Below are 20,355 nucleotides of genomic sequence, written 5' to 3'. Positions count from 1 at the left end.
GAGTGACCCCTGAGCCTTTTAGTCGCGAGAACAGAAACCCGGCAAACAACTCACTTTATTAGATTCAGTCTCTTCAGCCTAGGCTATATAATGCTCCTCAATTTATTTTCTTGTTATTCTTCAGTTTTCTGGGATTAGAAAATCTATTGTTTTAGGGCTGGGGCTGTAGCTCAGTGGTAGAATGCCCGCCTCGCATGGGTTCGATCCTCAGCACCACATAAAAATAAAGATATTGTGACCACCTACAACTGAAAAAAAAATTTAAAAAAAGAAAATCTAGGGCTTGGGTTGTGGCTCAGAAGTAGAGAACTCGTCTCGCATGTGCAGGACCCTGGGTTTGATCCTCAGCACCGCATACAAAAATAAACAAGTGAAATAAAGGTGTTGTGTCCAACTACAACTAAAAAATAAATACTAAAAAAAGAAAATCTATTGTTTTATATTTAAGTAGTAATTTAATTGTTTCAGCCTCTGGAATTTAACTCCATTGAGCACATGATTTTCTATTGTTCATGGTTGTCTTCTCATGCCTCAAATAGTGTCTAGCAAAGACTAACTACTTGATAGTCATTGAATGAATGAAAGCATATATTATCTATATTAGCCTACTGTTTTATGCCTTTGATTACCTTTCCATTTTGATTTCAATTTTGAAATCCACAAACTTTACATTTTTTTGTATAATATAAGACGACTTATGTTTTCAAAATTACCTGAATTCACCCATACAATTAGTTGGGGTTGATGCTTTTTTTTATGGCACCTATGAATTTTTTTAAGTTAATAATGACCATTTCTGTTATTTCCTTGACCTAAATTTAAGTTCTGTATTCTTCCCAGTGAATCCTTATTTTCTTTATTTTATTGGTTTATACAAGCCATTCTCTTTAGAAACTTTCTAAAACTGGTTATAATAGTTCTACTACCTGTGTCTATATTGATTATTCACTCAGAATATAAAGACTGTCTTATGTTCTAAAATTTTTGTTTTTCAAATTTTGGTCTGATGTTTCCCAGGGATGCTATCTACCTTGTCCACTAATGAATATTGTCTTAAGTCTAAGGAGTGAATGAGTTAATGTATGTTGAGTATGTATAACAGTGCTTAGTGCATAGTAGGCACCCAATACATATTAGGTTATCTGATATTGTTGACATTCTATATGAATAATTTTACATGCAAATTCCTCACTTAATAGGCAACAATTTACAATAGACACAATTTCATTTAATACATTTCTACAATAGAGTATCTTTTGTCATCCCTATTTGAAAAAAAAATCCTGATGTTTAGATAATTAAAACAAGTTGTTCAAAGTCACACAATGCCATTAGTAGTGATTTTCCAGAATCCAAGTTCTTAGTCCTGGGAAGTACCTAATGCCTAGAAGAGACTGGAATAAAATAAGGCTATGTGGAATGTAAGAACCAGATAATGGAGAGCCTCATTGACAATTTTAAAGGTGATGACAATTTTAAAGGAGATTGAATTTATAAGACTTGGTGATTGGTTGGACTGGGTGGTTAGTTTAAAAACAATAGCTAGCAAAAATCAGTTTTTTAAAAAATATTTTTTAGATGTTGATGGACCTTTATTTTATTCATTTATTTATATGTGATGCTGAGAATCGAACCTAGGGCATCACACATGTTAGGCAAGTACTCTACCCCTGAGCCACAACTCCAGCCCTGCAAAAAACAGTTTTAACTAGAGATACGTTAATTCTTAAACTTTAAAACTTCAGTTTGGGTGCATTATGGGAAATGGATTTAAGGGTGGCAAAAAAAGAATACCAGAAGGCCCATTAGAAAGCTGTTACACTGATCTACGTGAGATGAATCTTAGACTTAAGGTAACAATATTAAAAATAAGGAGTAAAATTCCAGAAATATTTAGGAGATTGAATTTATAAGACTTGGTGATTGGTTGGATTGGGTGGTGAGAGGGATTCCCCAATGTGAATTCTCTGATGATGAGCAAGGTGTGCATGTTGCCTGAAGGTTTTCTTGCATTCTTTACATTCATAGGGTCTCTCTCCAGTATGAATTCTTTGATGTTGGGCAAGGGATCCACAGTAACTAAAAGCCTTTCCACAAACATTACATTCATAAGGTTTTTCTCCAGTATGAACTCTCTGATGTTGAGTAAGGGATGAGTCATTGCTGAAAGCCTTCCCACATTTAATACACTCATAGGGTTTCTCTCCAGTATGAACTCTTTGATGTTGAGCAAGGTAGGCAATCTGGCTGAATGCTTTCCTACATTCCTGACATTTATAAGGTTTTTCTCCTGTATGAATTCTCTGATGTTGAGCAAGGTGTGAATTCTGGCTGAAGGCTTTCCCACATTCCTTACATTCATAAGGTCTTTCTCCAGTATGTATTCTCTGATGTACAGTAAGGTATGCACGAAGGCTAAATGCTTTCCCACAGACATTACATTCATAAGGTTTCTCTCCAGTATGAACTCTCTGGTGTTGAGCAATGGATGATCTATTGCTAAATGCTTTCCCACATTTAATACATTCATAAGGTTTCTCTCCGGTGTGAACTCTCTGATGTTGAGCAAGATAGGCAAACTGGCTGAAGGCTTTCCTACATACCTTACATTCATAAGGTTTTTCTCCAGTATGAACTCTCAGATGTTGAACTAGATGTGCATTCTGGCTGAAGGCTTTCCTACATTCCTTGCATTCATAGGGTTTTTCTCCAGTATGGATCCTGTGATGTTGAACAAGGTTTGATCTCTGACTGAAGGCTTTCCCACATTCCACACATTTATACGGTTTCTCTCCAGTATGAATTCTTTGATGAAGAGTAAGGGATGAGCTCTGGCTAAAGACTTTTTCACAATCATTACATTTCAAAATTTTCTTCTCTGCATAGACACTCTTGGGTTTAGTACCCACCAAACTGTTTTTTAAGCTTTTCTTATATGTTTCATGTTTATATACTTTCTCCTCTTTGGGGATTATCTGTTGTGTATGAAGCAGGGTGTTCTGATGGAAACTTCCCCAAGATTTGTTATATTCTTCTTTTCTCTCATCAATAAAGGCTTCTTCATAAGGGATTGTCTCTTTCTTGAAACATGTCTTCTGATTTCCTGGTTGCCTTTCAAGAGGGCCTTCACATTTCCAGTCTTCTCTCAAACTGGAGTACTCAAACCCAAAGCTTGTAAGTTTTTCCATTATATTCTGGGATGATTGTTCTTCATAAAGTTCCTGCTTTGGCATTAATTCTTTAGTCTCATACATAGATTCCCAGCCTGAAAAAATAATAAGAAAAAAAATGTCTCTTCTATTCTGTGCCAGAAAGATCATTTCTTAAATTACATTCATAAAGTTAACCATGTGATCTGGTTACACATCTGTAATCCCAGTGACTTGAGAGAGGCTGAGCCAGGAGGATTGTCAGTTCAGAGCCAGCCTCAGGAACTTAGTGAGGCCCTAAGCAACTTACTTAGACCCTATCTCAAAATAAAAAAGGGCTGGGGATGTGGCTCAGTAGTTAAGCCCGTATGGGTTCAATCCCTGGTATCGAAATAAAGTTAACCATGTGAATTTTATAGCAAAGAAACCCAAAAGAACATTGGCTATCCTAGTTTTGAAGTGGGCAAGAAAAGAAAGTGAAATAAGTTGAAATAATTGAAATGATAAATAAATTTAGAAACCTGAGGAGGAATGATTAGAATTATAAGAAAATCAGTAAGGTCAATTTCAGGGCAAGAAGGATTTATGGATATGGTTGGATTCGGATATAATTTTAGATCTATGTTAAGAATACAGACATGGATATAGTCTCCATTCTTATAGCTGTTTCATTTAAGAACATTCATTGGGGGCTGGAGCCAGGGGTAGAGCACTTGCCTGGCATGTGTGAGGCCCTGGGTTCGATCTTTAGCACCACATATAAATAAATAAAAGATCTATTGACAACTAAAAAATATCTTTAAAAAAGAACATTTATTGAACAAATACTTAGATTAAATATTTAGTACTAGACACTGTCCTAGATGCTTTTAATGCCATAAAACAAACATTTTTACCTTCATGGACTTTATTTCTTAGAAGGGACTGAAAATAAGTAAGTAAATGTTATTGTACATTAGAAGAAACTAAGTGCTTCAGGAAGAGGAAAGCAGGGTAAGGGAAATCAGGAGTGCTGGTGAAGTCAAAGGTAAGAATCATTAATAAGTCAGGCAGGTGTGGTGGTGCGCGCCTATAATCCCAGCAACCTGGGAGGCTGAGGAAGGAGGATGGCAAGTTCAAGGTCAGACTGGCTCAAAATAAAAAATAAAAAGGGCTGGAGATGAGGCTCAGTAGTAAAGCACTCCTGTGTTCACTCCATGGTACCAAAAGATAATAATTCATAAGTTAACATTCAAGCAAAGATCTGAATGAAGTGAAGAAATTAGTCACCTATATTTTTAGGAAAAAAACATTTTGTGCAGAAGAGAGAACCAGTTTAAAAAGACGTAAAAGTAGAAACATACCTAGTGTATTTAGGGAATAGCGGGAAGGACTATTCCTTTTCACACTAGAAGTATGGCTAGAAAGGACTGAGTAGTAGGAGATGAAGCTAGGAGGTAAAGGGTGACCAGATTATTTAAATTTTATAGGCATTTTGTTCTGAATAGTCAGATGGAGTGTTCTGTGGGCAGTTGCTGTATTACGAAATTATTGTAAAGTAGGAAACAAGGGGAGAAGTAAGGAGACCTATTCGAGTCATTCTGGTGAGAGATGATAGCCATTCACACCAGATAGATATTAGTGGAGGTATGAAGAGGTGGTAAGATCCTCAGTATATTTTATAGGTAGATCCAAGAAGATATCCTGACAGACAGGATACGACATGTGATAGAAAGAGATGAATCAAGCATAATTTCAAAGTTTCTGATCTGAGCAATGAAGTATAGAGTAGCTATCAATGGTGATATGAGTATTGCAGGTCTGGGCAAAAAGGTCTGAAAGATCTGGAGTTCAGTTTTAAATGTTTTTAAGGTGTCCTTTAGAGTGGGCAAATGAACACATGATGCTGGAAGTTAAGAAGTTAAGTGTGGACTAGAGATTTAAAATTGGAAGTTGTCAGCATATAAGATGGTATTTAAAGATGTATCTGAAAAAATGAGTGTAGATAAAGAGAAGAGGAAAGAGCAAGGAATGAACCCTAGAGCACTCCCAACATTAAGATATACAGGAAAAGAGAAGAAATCAGCAAAAGAGAAGTGGCAAATGTAAACAAAAAGGAGTCAGGACTGCAATAATACCTCATGATAATAAAGGTATAACAACTTGTTTCATGAATATTCTGAAAAAGAATCAAATATACTTCAACATAAAAAACAAGGTATTAAAATATATTAGGCAAGGAATGTCAAAAATAAATAATAGTAATAATAAAAATAAAAGTAGTTATTAAAAAGAATTTTGTGGGCTGGGGTTGTGTCTCAGTGATAGAGCACTTGCCTAGCATGTGTGAAGCACTAGGTTCTATTCTCAGCACTGCATGTAAACAAATAAATAAAAATAAAGGTCCTCAACAACTAAAAAAAAATTGGAAAAAAAATGAATTTTGTTTATGTGGTGGTTTGGATAAAACCCACAAATGATTTTTAAAAAGAGGGCACATAATAGAACATAAGGGCTATGGGAGAGGTTATTGTTTATACATCTACATTTTTATCTAATACAAATGTACTTTCCAATTTTAGAATAAATTTAAAAATAAAATAATTAACATTAAGAAGATACCTTTAGCACTGACAACACCATCACCAAATGGGGAAAATTCGATAGAAATAAACTTTACAAGAAATGAGCAAAATCAAGTCAGGCGTGGTGGTGCACATCTGTAATCCCAGCAACTCAGGAGGCTGAAGTGGAAGGAAATGAGACCCTGTCTCAAAATGAAAACTAAAACGGGCTAGGGGATGTGGCTCAGTAGTAAAGCACATCTTAGTTAAATTCTCTTTACTAAAAGAAAAAAAACCTTGAAAAATTAAAAGGTAGAGGAGTGTAGATCAGTGAGAGTGTTTGCCTTACATGCAAGAGGCCCTGGGTTCAATAACTAGGTCCAGGAAAGAGAGAGAGAGAGAGAGAGAGAGAGAGAGAAGGCAAGAGAGAGAAAAAATAAAAGGTTGTTGAATTTTGTCAAATGTTTTTCTTTATTAATTAAAATGATCATGTGGTTTCTTTCATTCTGTTATTAAGGTGTTTTATATTGATCAGTGTTCATATGTTGAAGCTTCCTTATGTTTCAGGAAGAAAAATACTCTGAAAAAGAATCAAATATACAAATATACCAAGAGCTATGTTTTGAAAAGATAACAAAACTGATAAACCTTTAGCTAGATTGACTAAGGAAAAAAATAGAGAAGACCTAAGTAAAATCAGAAACAGTGACATTACTATCATTTTTACAGATGGGATTACAAGACAGTACTATGACTTGCTGTATGCCAGCAAACTGGGTAACTTGAATGAAATGGACAAATACCTGAAAGCTCAAACCCAAACAAAATCATAACATAACGGAAAACCTGAACAACACTACTATAAATAAGGAGACTGAGTCAATCATTTGAAATCTCCAACAAAGAAAAGGCTAGGAAAAGATGGCTTACCTGATGAATTCTGTCAAACATTCAAAAAAGAGTTTATATCAATACTCTTCAAACAGAAAATCGAAGAGCAAAGATATCCAAACTCATTATATGAGGTCAGCATTATCATGATACCAAAGCCAAACATATTATTAAGAAAACCATAGATTGGTATTTCGTAAGAATACTGATGCAAAAATCCTCAACAAAATGCTAACGGAATTCAACTGTATACTGAAAGAATTATACAATACAAAGTGAGAGTCATTCCTGAAACATAAGGAAGTTTCAACATATGAACACTGATCAATATAAAACACCACAATAACAGAATGAAAGAAAACACATGATCATTTCAATTAATGAAGGAAAACAATTGACAAAATTCAACAACCTTTTGTATCCTTTCAACTTTTCATGGTAAAAACTCTCAACAAACCAAAAACTACAAGAAGACTTCTGAAACATAATAAAAGCTGTATAGGTCTGAAAACCTCACAGCACAGATCACATTCAATAAAGAAAGACTGAAAATATTCTTCCAAGATCAGGAACAAGGCAAGAATGCCTCCTTTGTCCCTTTTATTAAATCATAGTACTTGAAGTATCCTAGCTAGAGCAATGAGGAAAGATCAAGAAATTAAAGGCACCTGAGTTGGTAAGCAATAAGTAAAATTCTACCAAAAAACTACTAGAACCCATAAAAGAATTCAGCAGAGCTGGAGTCATAGCTTAGTGTCAGGATACAAAATCAATACACAAAAACAGGTGCATTTCAGACACTAACAACAAATTATCTGAAAAGAAAATGAAGAAATAAGGAATAAACTTACCTAAGGAAGTGAAATACTTATATCCTAAAAATTAAACAATATTGCTGTAAGAAATTAAAGATACCAATATATGGAAAGTCATCCTCTGTTTGTTCACTGGAAGATTTAATATTAAGATGTTAAAACTTCCCAAAGTGATTTATAAATTCAATGTAATCCATATTAAAATTCCAACAATCTTTTTCTAGAAATAGAAAATCTGAAGGAATTATTAATAGCACAATGTTGAAAAATTGAAGAAAGTCAGAGGTCTCACCCTTTCTGATTTCAAAATTTACTACAAAGGTACAGTAACTAAAATAGTGTTCTACAGACATACAAACCAATGGAATATAACAGGGAACCCAGAAGTAAACCCTCACATATGTGGTTGAATTATTTTCTGCGAGAGTACCAAGACCATTCAATGAGAAAGGACATTCTTTTCAACAAATGGGTTTGGGGAAAGTTGGGTATCCACATGAAAAATAATGAAGATGGACTCTTACCTTACACAGTATACAAAGATTAACTCAAAATGAAAAAAAGAAGACCTACTCTATAAAACTCTAAGAAGGAGGGGAAAAACTTCATAACATCAGATTTGACAATAAGTTCTTAGTTATAACACTAAAAGCAAGGCAACAAAAGAATAAACAAATTGGACTAAAAACTTAAAACTGAAAAAAATATTTTTAGTTGTAGATTACACAATACCTTTATTTAATTTTATGTGGTTCTGAGGATCAAACTCAGTGCCTCATACATATGAGGCAAGGGCTCCGCTCTTAAGCTACAACCCCAGCCCTCAAATCTAAAACTTTTGAAAGTGAAAAAGCAAGTAACAGAATTGAAGAAAATTTTACAAATCATTTATCAGATAAGGGATTAAAAATCAGAGTATATAAAGAACTCCTACAACTCAACAACAAAACCCAATTCAAAAATAGGCAAAGGACTTGAATAGACATTTCTCCAAAGAAGATATTCAAATAGACAACAAACAAGCACTTGAAAATATATTCAACATCATTAATCATTAGGTAAATGCAAACCAAAACCACAATTAGGATGGACACTATTAAAACAAAAATGAAACAAAGCCAGAAAGTTAGTGAGGATGTGGAGAAAAGTGGAACACCTGTGCATTGCGGGTAAGAATGTAAAATGGTGCAGCCACTATGGGATACAGTATGATGGCTTCTTAAAAAATTAGAAATAGAATACCATGGGAATCTAACAGTTCTACTTCTGGGCAGGTATCCCAAAGTACCTAAAACAGAGAACCAAAGAGATATTTGTACACTCATTCATAACTGTGTTTTACACACTAGCCAAAAGGTGGAAGCAACCAAAGTATTCAACAATGAATGAATAAACAATGCGGTATACACATAAAATGAAACTTAATTCAGACTTAAAAGGGGAAGAAATTCGGACATATGCTACATGAATGAATATACTAAATCCCAAATACAGTTAAATATCAAGAGGACTAGGGAGTACACCTCTGTGGTAGACCTCGAAGTTTATCATGTATGAAGTATGGAGTTTTATCCCCAGCATAAATAAAATAAAACAAATTTGTATCTAGATACAATACTGAAAATAGAATAACAAGGACAAGAGAAGAAAGTTCTTAAAAGTAGAAAGGAATAAGACATTATTGAGAGTTGACTTCTTAATATCAATAACAAAAGTCAGAAATGTGTGGAAAGACCTTAAATTTTTTTTTTTAGTTGTAGATGGACACAATACCTTTATCTTATTTATTCATTTTTATATGGTGCTGAGAATTGAACCCAGTGCCTCACACATGCTAGGTAAGCACTCTACCCCTGAGCCACATCCCCAGCCCCTGGAAAGATATTTCTAAAGAGATTATATAAATATCTGTCAATCTGTTCTTGTATGCGAGACAGAAAAATCAACATACAAAACAAATGAACAAAGCAATAACAACAATAGCAAAATAGTTTATATGAATAATATGCCTCTAAAATATTTATAAAGAATTTGCTTTGGCAAAAAGTTCTGGGATGAAAAAAGAAAATGACAAATATAAATCTATACAACACAACAAAACAATGTTCTAATGTATAACTTCATAAGAGAAAATAAATTATAACATTAAAAGAAAGCCAGGTTCAGTGGTGCATGCCTGAAACCTGAGCGGCTAACGACTCAGGGGCAGGAGAATTGCAAGTTCAAAGCCAGCCTCAGCAACTTTGCAAGACTCTTAAGCAATTTAGGAGACCCTGTCTCAAAATNTAAAATATTATAAAAAATATGAACTACAAATATACAAGAAAAATATATATGTATTGTCATACATGCACGTGCACACATACACACACACACAAACACTTTCCTTAAAATGAGCAAATGACTGGAGTAGGCACTTCGCAAAAGAAGAAATCCTAATGGCTATTATAAATGGGAAAAGATGGTCAATATCTTTAGTAATCAAATTGTAAGTATAGGGATATTATTTACCTAAAGGTTGGCAAAAAATCTTGAACTCACAAATTATGAATGTTGAGCAATGGGTGCTCTCACACACCACTTTTTGAAATGTAAATTAATACAAGCATTGTCTAATAAATTCATGGCTACACTGTCTACATGAATTCCAGCATGTGTACATCAGCAGTCATGTATAATGTTCACAGAAGTAACATTTATAATAACATAAAGTGTAAACAACTGAAGTGACCATCAGTGGATAAAATCCACAATGGAGGACATTTAAAACAATTTTTTTAAAATTTATTTTTTAGTTGTAGTTGGACACAATACCTTTATTTCACTTATTTATTTTTATGTGGTGCTGAGGATTGAACACAGGGTCTCGCACATGCGAGGCGAGTGCTCTACTGCTAAGCCACAACCCCAGCCCTAAAAATTTTTTAAAAAATAAATCAATGGACCACAGCTATAAAAATCAACATGGATTAAATCTCAGGGACATAATTTCATTTATGAAAGAAAAAAGGTCACTGAATCACATGCATAGAATGTTTTTATCTATAAAAAGAATGAATATATATATATACACACACACACACATATACCTACAGGATATATAAATATAAATAAATACATAAAGTTGAGAAAATATACTATGCATAAATATACTGTTTATATCTTTCTCTCTCTCTCTCTGTATATTTTCAACTGTTTTATCCCCAATTCTTTTTAGTTTTTGAGACAGGGTCTCATTAAGTTGTCGAAGCTGGCCTTAAACTTGTGATCCTCCTGCCTCACCTCCCGAATTGCTGTGTGCCACTGCACCCAGTTATATTCTCAACTTTTTTTTCTGACTCTCATTATGGAGATTTTATTTATTTATTTTTTGATCTATATGACAGTAGAGTGTACTTTGACATATTACACATACATGGAGTATAACTTATTCTAATTAGGTTCCCATTCTTGCAGTTGTATGTGATGTGAAGTTTCACTGGTATATTCTTAACTTTTTTTTTAACCTTTTTTTAGTTGTTGATAGACCTTTATTTTAATCCATTTATTTATATGCAGTACTGAGAATTGAACCCAGTGCCTCACACATGTGAGGCAAGCACTCTACCACTGAGCCACAACCCCAGCCCTATTCCTTTTTTTGGAAGAAAACATACTATGTGTGTGTAAATATATATATATGTGTATATATGCACATACACACACACACACACACACACACACACACACGTGTACATTTTGTTTTAGGATCTCACAACTATAAAGAGACGCCAGGACATGATAAGCAAAATATAAGATAATGGATACCCAGTGAGGGTGGGATGGGCCATGGTAGAGGAGTCATGTATCATTACAAAGAGGCCCTCAAGGGCTTGCAATGGCATTGACCATTTTCTCTCAAGCTAAGAAGCAGTTAGGTGGAGCCGAGCATAGTGGTGCATGCCTGTCATCCCAGCTACTCAGAAAGCCTGAGGCAGGAGGATTGCTAATTTGAAGCCAACATGGGCAACTTATCAAGACCCTGTCTCAAAATAAAAGTATAAAAAAGGGGTGGGAATGTAGCTCAGTGGTAGAATACTTGTGTAGTATGTGCAAGACCCTGAGTTCAATTCCCTGTACCACAAAAGAAAACATAGTAGTAGTAAATAGATTTTTGTTCTATTATTTAAACTACATACCTATGATAATGTATATTTGTGTGATTCATCTAATAATATTAATCATTGAGATTTAATCATATATCCTTTGATACTAACATATTAAAGATTTTTTCTTAGAAAATTGATCAAGGACATAAAGGATTGGGTAGAGGCAACTGAGAAATGACCTGGGAAACGGGGTTGACAGAATGTTTACAATGAACATTAGTTTTTCATTTTACCTGTTTCCTATGTCTATCTGACACTCCTTCCTACATTGCAATACTAAATTCTTAGTCTCTTCTCCCTTAAATGCTTTCTAGCTGCTGACCTCTGTTTTCATTAAAGACCAACATCTTTACAGTTACCTGTACTCCTCTGCCTCTCACCTTTTCTCTGAGCTTCTTTGATGTCAGCTGTCAGCTTTCTCTTCATATGTGTTGTTCTATAGCTATATCATATTTCCACTACTAGCCTGTTAATTGTTTGATTATTTATACATACATATAACACCTGAGCATCTTGGGGAGTGAGCTGGGGAATAGGATTCAAACCCTATTTAAAATGAAAATTCAAAAATGTTGATTAAAGGTAAATGAAGTGATCCTTCAGAAAAAAATAGTTTGGAAACTTCTATTATTAATAGCAGCTAATAGTTATTGAGTTCATACTATAAGATGGAATTGTTCAAAGCACGCACGCGCGCGCGCGCACACACACACACACACACACACACACACTTTATTTGTAGATGGACACAATACCTTTATTTTATTTGTTTATTTATATGTGGTGCTGAGGATCGAACACGTGCACTGAGCCACAACCCCAGTCCCACTGTTCAAAGCACTTTAAAAGTACTATTCAGGGGGGCTGGGGTTGTGGCTTAGTCGTAGAACAGTTGCCTCGTGTGTGTGTGAAGCACTGGGTTCGACTCTCAGCACCACATACAAATAAATGAATAAAATAAAGGTCTGTTAACAAATTTAAAGATATTTTTTTTAAAAGTACTATCCAATTTTGGAGATGATAAAACAAAAAGCACAGGTTAAAGGGCTTGGATTGTAGCTCAGTGGTAGAGCATTTGCCTACCACGTGTGAGGCTCTGGGTTTGATCCTCAGCACCACATACAAATAAATAAATAAAATAAAGGTATTGTGTCCATCTACAACTAAAAATATATTTTTTAAAAGCATACAGGTTAAGCAACATTCCTAGAATTTCACTGGCATGTAAGTTTCAGGCAGGATTTGAACCTGGTACTTCATTTAGGGGTATCTGTATGGCTCAAAATTGGGAAAAGTTGTTTGTTTCATTTTGTTTTGTACTGGGGATTAAACCTAGGGGCACTCCACCAGCCCCCGCTCCCTTTTAAGTATTTTTTAGTTGTAGATGGATACAATACCTATTTATTTATTTATTTATTTATTTATTTATTTATTTATTTATTTATATGTGGTTGCTGAGGATCGAACCCAGTGCCTCACTCATGCTAGGCAAGTGCTTTACCACTAAGCCACAACCCCAGTCCCCCTTTTACTTTTTTAAAATTTTGAGACAGGGTCATATTAAATTGCTCAGGCTACTTGAGCTGGAAGTTCTCCTGCCTCAGCCTCCTGAGTCACTGGGATTACAGGTTTGTGCCCAGCTTGAGAAAGATTTTTTTAGAGACTGGAAGAGGAGGGCTGGGGATAGAGCTCAGGGTAGAGCGCTTGCCTAGCTAGCATGTGTGAAGCCCTGGACACAATCCCTAGTGCCAGAAGAAAAAAGAAAAAGAAAAAAAAAAGACTAGGATAAGATTATGAAACAGAAAAGAAACAGGACTCAGAGAATATTAAACAAGTTATAAGAAAGTAGAGGGCAAAGTGTGAAAGGAGAGTTAAGAATAACACATGTGGGAGAACATCCTAGAAGGCCCCAAGTTTCTATTAAGCCCTAGAACATGTGAGAGCAGGCCCATAAATAATAATGAAGAGGTGATTTCTTTGAATCAAACTGAGCTGTCATTTGCAAAGGTTTTGTTTGTTTTTCAGTGCTGGGGATGGAACCCAGGACCTTGTACATGCTAGACAAATGCTCTGCCAATGAGCCACATCCCCATCCCACCTGCAAAGGTTTTTTCCTGCCTATTCCTCTTCACTCACCTGAACACAAGCCATTTGTGAACTCTCTCTTCACCATCCATGGCTCTTTTCCTTGTTCCAACAATAATATCACACTTGGCTTAGAAAAGCAAAGACCTGCACATATGGAAAGAAACAGTACTTGGTCATGCTGTGGATAGCCCAAAACTCAGATTGGATCCTTGGACAGTCAGGGAAGATGGAGCTTACAGGAAGTCAAGGAAAAATGTGTAAAGGACATGTATCAGAAGGACGGGAAGATAAAGCTTCAGACATAGGTCAACAGTAGACTTGTCCACTACCAATGTCACAAACATTAAACCATTTGTTTGGCACAGCCAGCAGACACTTTTGGATAGCAGCTATCCAAAAGTTTACAAAGGTGGTAGCAAAGAGCCCCTTATGAGTACAAGTACAGTTCTGTAAGGGGAAGATATCCTTACCCAATGACACCAAGATCCTATAGTTTTCCAACATCACATTACTGTATAAATGCCTCTGAGAGGAATCCAGACAATTCCACTCTTCTTGGGAGAAGTCTACAGCCACATCTCTGAAGGTCACCAAATCCTGAAAGAAAATAAATGAATTAACTTCGTCCCTTATCATACTCACCTCTTTTACTCTGACCCAAGCATACAGGGTTCTCCCTTATACTGCATCCTTAAATATGTCAGCCGTGTTCCCCCTGAGGGCCTACGTCTCAGATTATTCTGTATGAAAGAGCATTGCTGGTCAGGCATGATGGTGCACACCTGTAATCTCAGGTACTAAGAGGCTGAGGGAGGAGTATTTGCAAGTTTGAGGCCAACCTCAGCAACTAAGCAAAATCTTGTGTCGGGAGCTGCCCTAGATGCAAACGCCCTTAAGTCCTGAAGCACCAGGTTCTGACCAATTATTGCCTTCAGTCTAGAACAGCAGTGCCAGGTAGCAGTAACTTGGGTGTTACCCTGCTCGGATAGTGAGGCATGGCTTCAAGTGTAGGTGTCACCCACGGCGGGGCGGGGGGGTGGGGTGGGGGTGGTGGTGGTGGTGGTTTGAGCTACACTCACTTGTTCCTTTGTAATCCTACCCCTTGCCTCATTTGAATGGCTTCTTCCCAATAAAATGGTTCGGCTCATGCTCCTCCTCGCTCTCTTTCTTGCCTGCCTTGCCCTCCACGTGGAAGCTGCAGCTGAGGAGTAGTCACTAACTCAAAGGAAAGGTACTTTCTGTGTCTGTGTCTTTATTTATTCCTCAAATACACTTGGAGTGACCCTGACTGGTTTAGTCGTGAGATGCGACAATCTTGTGTCAAAATAAAAATAAGGGCCGGGGATATAGTTCAATCCCCCATCTCTCTCTCTCTCTCTCTCTCTCTCACACACACACACACACACACACACACATACACAGCCATGCTCCTAATCCAATTTCGTGTTCTCATAACCCTGTTTTATTTTCCTTCAAAGTACTTATTTTGTTATTATTGTCTGTCCTCTTTCCCCCATTAAAATTCAACCTCCATGAGGGCAGAGTGCTTTTGCTTTGGTCACTGGTGTATCCTCAAAGGACAGCATGTGATCCACATGAGGCATTCGGATACCGAATAACCTGAATTCATGAATGAATTGTTTGAAAATTTCAAGAGCTATAGGTTTTTTTTTTTTAAAGAGAGAGAGAGAGAGAGAGAGAGAGAGAGAGAGAGAATTTTTTAATATTTATTTCTTAGTTTTTGGCGGACACAACATCTTTGTATGTGGTGTTGAGGATCGAACCCGGGCCGCATGCATGCCAGGCGAGCTCGCTACCGCTTGATCCACATCCCCAGCCCAACTATAGGGGTTTTAAAAGTGACATCAGGAAGTACTTGGCATATTTCTAAAAACCAAGCATAGCAAATCATCAATTCCATTAAAATTCAAATACTTTAATCCAGAATTTTGAGTTTTTGTGTTAAGAAATATGTGTTTGGGGCTGGGGTTGTGGCTCAGCGGTAGAGCGCTCGCCTAGCATGTACAAGGCCATGGGTTCGATCCTCAGCACCACATAAAAATAAACAAAATAAAGATATTTAAAAAAATTAAAAATAAAGAAAAGAAACTAAAAAAAAAGAAAATGTGTTTCTTTAATGTGACCCCTTGCTGATGAAACTAATATAATGTGTGGACTTTTAATTATTATTATTATTATTTTAATAAAAGTAAAAGACGTGACTATAAAGGGCAATAAAAAGAAATGACTTTTTCTTCCATTAAAGGAACTGTGTCCGTAGCCGTAGAAACAAAAGTTTCCCAGAGTTTTTCAACTCAGTAACATTTTTTTCCTCAATTATATGAAATACAACGTGAATAGTTCCCTCTCTGTAACTGCTAACGGTTTGGCTGGTATGGTATATATATTCTTACCGAAATGTTTTCCTTAGCTTATATAAACATATGTAGTAAATGTATACATATTTATATATGACATTTTTCACTGATTCTTTGATTTAAATTAATCTACACAGTCAACAAAAATAAAAACCAAGTCAATATAAGGAGTTTAAATTCTAAACTTAAACATTTAACCCCTAACAAATTATGATAATATAGTTATCCCTCATATTTGTGTGTTCTGCATCTGCGTTGAGATAAAAACATTTTTGGAGAAAATATTGTCTGTATTGAATTGTACAGATATTTTTTTCTTGTCATTATTCCCTAAACAATGTAGTATAACTACTGTGTGCATAGCATTTAGCATATATTAAATATTATAAATAATCTAGAGATGATTTAAAGTATATGGGAGGGCTGGGTACCATGGTGCTTGCCTGTAATCCCAGCAGCCTGGGAGACTGAGGCAGGAGGATCACGAGTTCAAAGCCAGCCTCAGCAAAAGCAAGGTGCTAAGCAACTCACTGAGACTCTGTCTCTAAATAAAATGCAAAATAGGGCTGGGGATGTGTCTCAGTGGTCAAGTGCCCCTGAGTTCAATCCCCAGTACCACCCCCCCAAAAAAGTATATGGGAGATTATATGGAAATACTATACTAATTTATGACAGAGACTTGAGCATTCTTGGGTTTTTTATTGGCAGGGGTCCTGGAACGAATACTCCAGAGATTCTGAAGGACAAATATACTTCAAAAATCAATCAAATTATCAATCAAACCAGTCTGAAGCAAAAAAATAGTTCCCTTCACTTTTTGCCCTTAGAAAAACATGGCTTCCAGCTAAGTAGACTAATTCTCTGATGCCCTGTCATCTGATGACTCTTATTTCCCACATTTCTTGTGCCATGGTATTTGGAAGTGATGCAGGTGACCTCTCTACTCCTCACATTGTTTCCAGACCATTTCCCCCTTCCTCCTTTTTAAAAGGCATTGAGTTTTAAACCTCATGAAATCAGACCATGCCATTCACCATCCCTCCTTATTTTAGCTGTCTAACAATTCCCAGTAGGTATCTCTGTCATTCCTCGAACACTTCAGTACCTGGTTTATTGTCACTCTATTCTTCTCATAATATTTGGCCATTTCAATATCCATATAAGTAACTCCCAACAACTTGGTCTGTTAGTCCTCCCCTGCTACAATAATCTTGTCCTCCATATTTCCACAGTCATTTTACTTTCATTACCAGACCTTATCAGTAAGCACCAATGCCTCCATAATTTCCATCGTCCTACTCTGATTTATACCTCCTATATTTCAAGTGTTGCCCTCTAATACCCACTAGAACTTATAATTCAATGATCTTACCATATTTTCACTATTCCTCATCCCACACAACCTCACTTTGTAACACAACAATTTGTGATAACCATCCCTTATATATAACCTCAACTTCCCTGCCCTTCTTTTGATTGTACTGATTTGGTTAACCACAGCCATCTGTCCACTTACTCTGTGCCTATACCCAGCAGAGTTGAACTTCACTGGAGAAAATTACACCAGCTATGCTAACTAGTTTCACTTTAAATTCATGATCACTAATCTCAAGTGAGCCAAAATGCTCTCTTACATGATACATTTCCTAGCATGTTTGTTTCCCCACTCCTTTAAATGACCACTTGATACTTTCCCCCTTTTCCTCAAATCTTCAATACCTCCTTCTCCTCCATCCTGACTCTCATATGATGATTTGGTATTCTGTTTATTTTTTCCTCCTAACTTAACAAACAGAACACTATTAAAAACAAAAGCCATTTGAAGAGAAATTCCACAAACTCCCTTAACGCCAATACATTGACCATACCTACATACTCTAACTTGCCCCTATTAATATAAATGAAAGCTCATTTTCCTAGAAAAGGCTAACCTCTCAGCTCCTCTTATCTACTCAAGCACATTTTTCCAGCAATTCCCTCCTCTCTTTTTATCTTCAAATTGTCCCTTTCTACTGAATTGTTAACATCAGGCTACAAAACATACACATTGTGTGAGTCAGCTTTCTGCTACTAAAACAAAATACCTGCAATAATCAACTCATAAGGAGTTTAAATTCTAAACTTAAAACATTTAACCCCTAACAAATTATGATAACAGCTCCTGGTTTCAGAGGTTTCAGTCCGTGGTCACTTGGCCCTACTGTGCTGGAAACTGTGATTGTGCATTATATCATAGTGGAAGTATATGGCAGAGGAGGTGCTCACTTGATGGGGGAGAGAGGGGGGGGGATGGAGGAAGGGGTGAGGGTCTCAAAATCCCTTTCTAGGGCATACCACTAATGACTAAGGTCTTCTACCACCTCCCTCTAGGGCTACAGGCTATGGATCAAGACTTCAGCACTTGGGCCTTTGGGGGACATTCAAGATCCAAAGTATAGCACCCACTATTCTGAAACCTAGTTAACCACACTTTTTCCTTAAGTTATCATCCATTTTTCTCCTATCCTTACAATAATTTGAAAGAGTTGTCTGTGTTCTTTATTACTTCCATTCACACCCCATCCTTATGAAGAATATCATGAAATATATGTTCACAGGATTACTATGGCTGCTCCACTGAGAATAGACTAAAGAGAATAAGAATGGAAGTAGAAATTTAAGTTAGGAGAAATATAGCATTAATCCAAGTGAGAAATGATTCTGAACAGAATGGAAATGCTGGTAGTAAAAAGTAATCTGATTCTAGATATGTTTTAAAGGTAGAACAGAACTCCCTAATGGAAGAGTTTAGCTTGTGATAGGGCTGTAATATAAGGGTTTCTTGGTTGATTTCCATTTTTCTATCCTTGTTCCATTCAGTTTATTTTCAACAGCAACCAGAGTGATCCTACTAAAATGAGAATCAAATCATGTCACTCATGTTCCCAAACTTCTATTGGCTCATTTCACTCAATTTGAGAAATGTTTGCATTTGAGATATTATGAAACCAAATGAAGATGTTGAGTAGGCAGTCAGATAAAAGTCAGGAGAGAGGTCTAAACTGTATACAACTTTATGTTTGTTAGCATAATAGATGGTATGTCAAGCTATGAGATAGGATGAGATCATCTAAGAGTGAATGTAGATAGAGCAGGAGGACCAACACTAAGCCCTGTGGTATCCAAAGTTAATAAGTTCTTAATAAAAGTCCATTGAATGCTTGAATGATGTTTGGGAAGGGATTAGAATGAAGAAGCTGGCTTGTATCTGTTATCTGAGGGAACAGGATGCCAGGAAGAAGGAATAGCAAGTGCAAAGCCATGCATTAAGAATGTATCTGGGGGGCTGGGAATATAGATTGGTAGTGTGCTTGCCTCACATGCATAAGGCCCTGGGTTCAATCCCCAGCACCATCAAAAAAAACAAAAACAAAAACAAAGTATTTAACTCATTACAAGGAAGTAAGAACTGACTGAAGAGTGAAATTAGATAAAGTCAAGGGGGATAGTCAGTAGGGCTCTGCAGGCCATTCTTTTATTCTGAATGAGATGCCAAGAGTTTGGAGAGTTTCCTCCCTCTCCCCGGTGCTGGGGATTGAACCCAGGGCCTTGTGTATGAGAGAAACACTCTATCAACTGAGCTATATCCCTAGCCCCTATCAGAGAATTTTGAGAAGTGAAATGATTGGCTACTCAGAAAGTTTCAGCAGAAGGAAAGTTAATGTTTGTTTGTTTTGAAAAGCAAGATGGCACTTCAGGAAAGAGAAAATTCTAACTCACCTGGTACATGGCATTAAGAAGTTCAACAGCCATTGTTTCTTCCTCCTGGCTCTTCACTTGAGAAATGGCAGTGACCTCAGTTGACTGACATGGGAAAGGGAACATGAGAAACTTTCCTTGCAGCATCCAGAATTGCCAATCTAGACTTTTAGGCTTCTCTTCCTTCTGGTTGCAATCTTCCCTCAAATAAAGAAAGCATAAGGAAGAGCTAGGAATTTATTTGCATACAGTTTAATCCATTCCTAAATCACGTCCCAATTTATCATTTAGCAGATGACTTTCAGATTTAACAAAGACTCTCAGGAGTGTAATCATTTACATAAAAGACATCTAACCAATAAGAGCATCAAGATCAGATAAAGGTTTGACTGACTCCACAGTCCTCCTTTTCAACAGATCAGTCATTCCGAAATTCGGTGGCACACTGACAGCACTTGGCTAAAAGACACTGAGTGGCACACAATCTCGCTCAGTCCCTCCTATACCCCAAATCTTAAAAACTATTACAGTGTTAACGTCGGCTTCACACATGCCAGTTAAAGGCCAGGGGCATAAACAGTCTCAAACAGGCAGCCCCCCCCCCC

At 36.5% G+C, this 20,355-nt stretch overlaps 1 protein-coding gene across 3 annotated transcripts in view; it reads right to left on the bottom strand.

Moving 5' to 3' along the window:
• Nucleotides 1-325: 325 nt before the first annotated feature.
• The window catches only part of LOC107151771 (zinc finger protein 570), a 20,613-nt gene continuing 583 nt past the window's right edge, over nt 326-20,355 (bottom strand). The window contains exons 2-5 of one of the 3 annotated variants that reach the window (XM_048791124.1): nt 19,772-19,952; nt 14,105-14,231; nt 13,683-13,778; nt 326-3,265 (exon numbers count right to left, since the gene is read on the bottom strand). In XM_048791124.1, the coding sequence (XP_048647081.1) occupies nt 1,908-3,265; nt 13,683-13,778; nt 14,105-14,231; nt 19,772-19,897 (1,707 nt within the window). In that variant the 5' untranslated portion in view covers nt 19,898-19,952 and the 3' untranslated portion in view covers nt 326-1,907. The remainder of the gene's footprint in view (nt 3,266-13,682; nt 13,779-14,104; nt 14,232-19,771; nt 19,953-20,355) is intronic. The other 2 variants (XM_015497164.2, XM_048791125.1) reach the window with 2 other exon arrangements.

This window comes from Marmota marmota, unplaced genomic scaffold (assembly GCF_001458135.2).
Source record: "Marmota marmota marmota unplaced genomic scaffold, marMar, whole genome shotgun sequence".
NCBI classification, from domain to species: Eukaryota; Metazoa; Chordata; class Mammalia; order Rodentia; family Sciuridae; genus Marmota; species Marmota marmota.
This window is presented reverse-complemented; position numbering and strand designations above follow the sequence as displayed.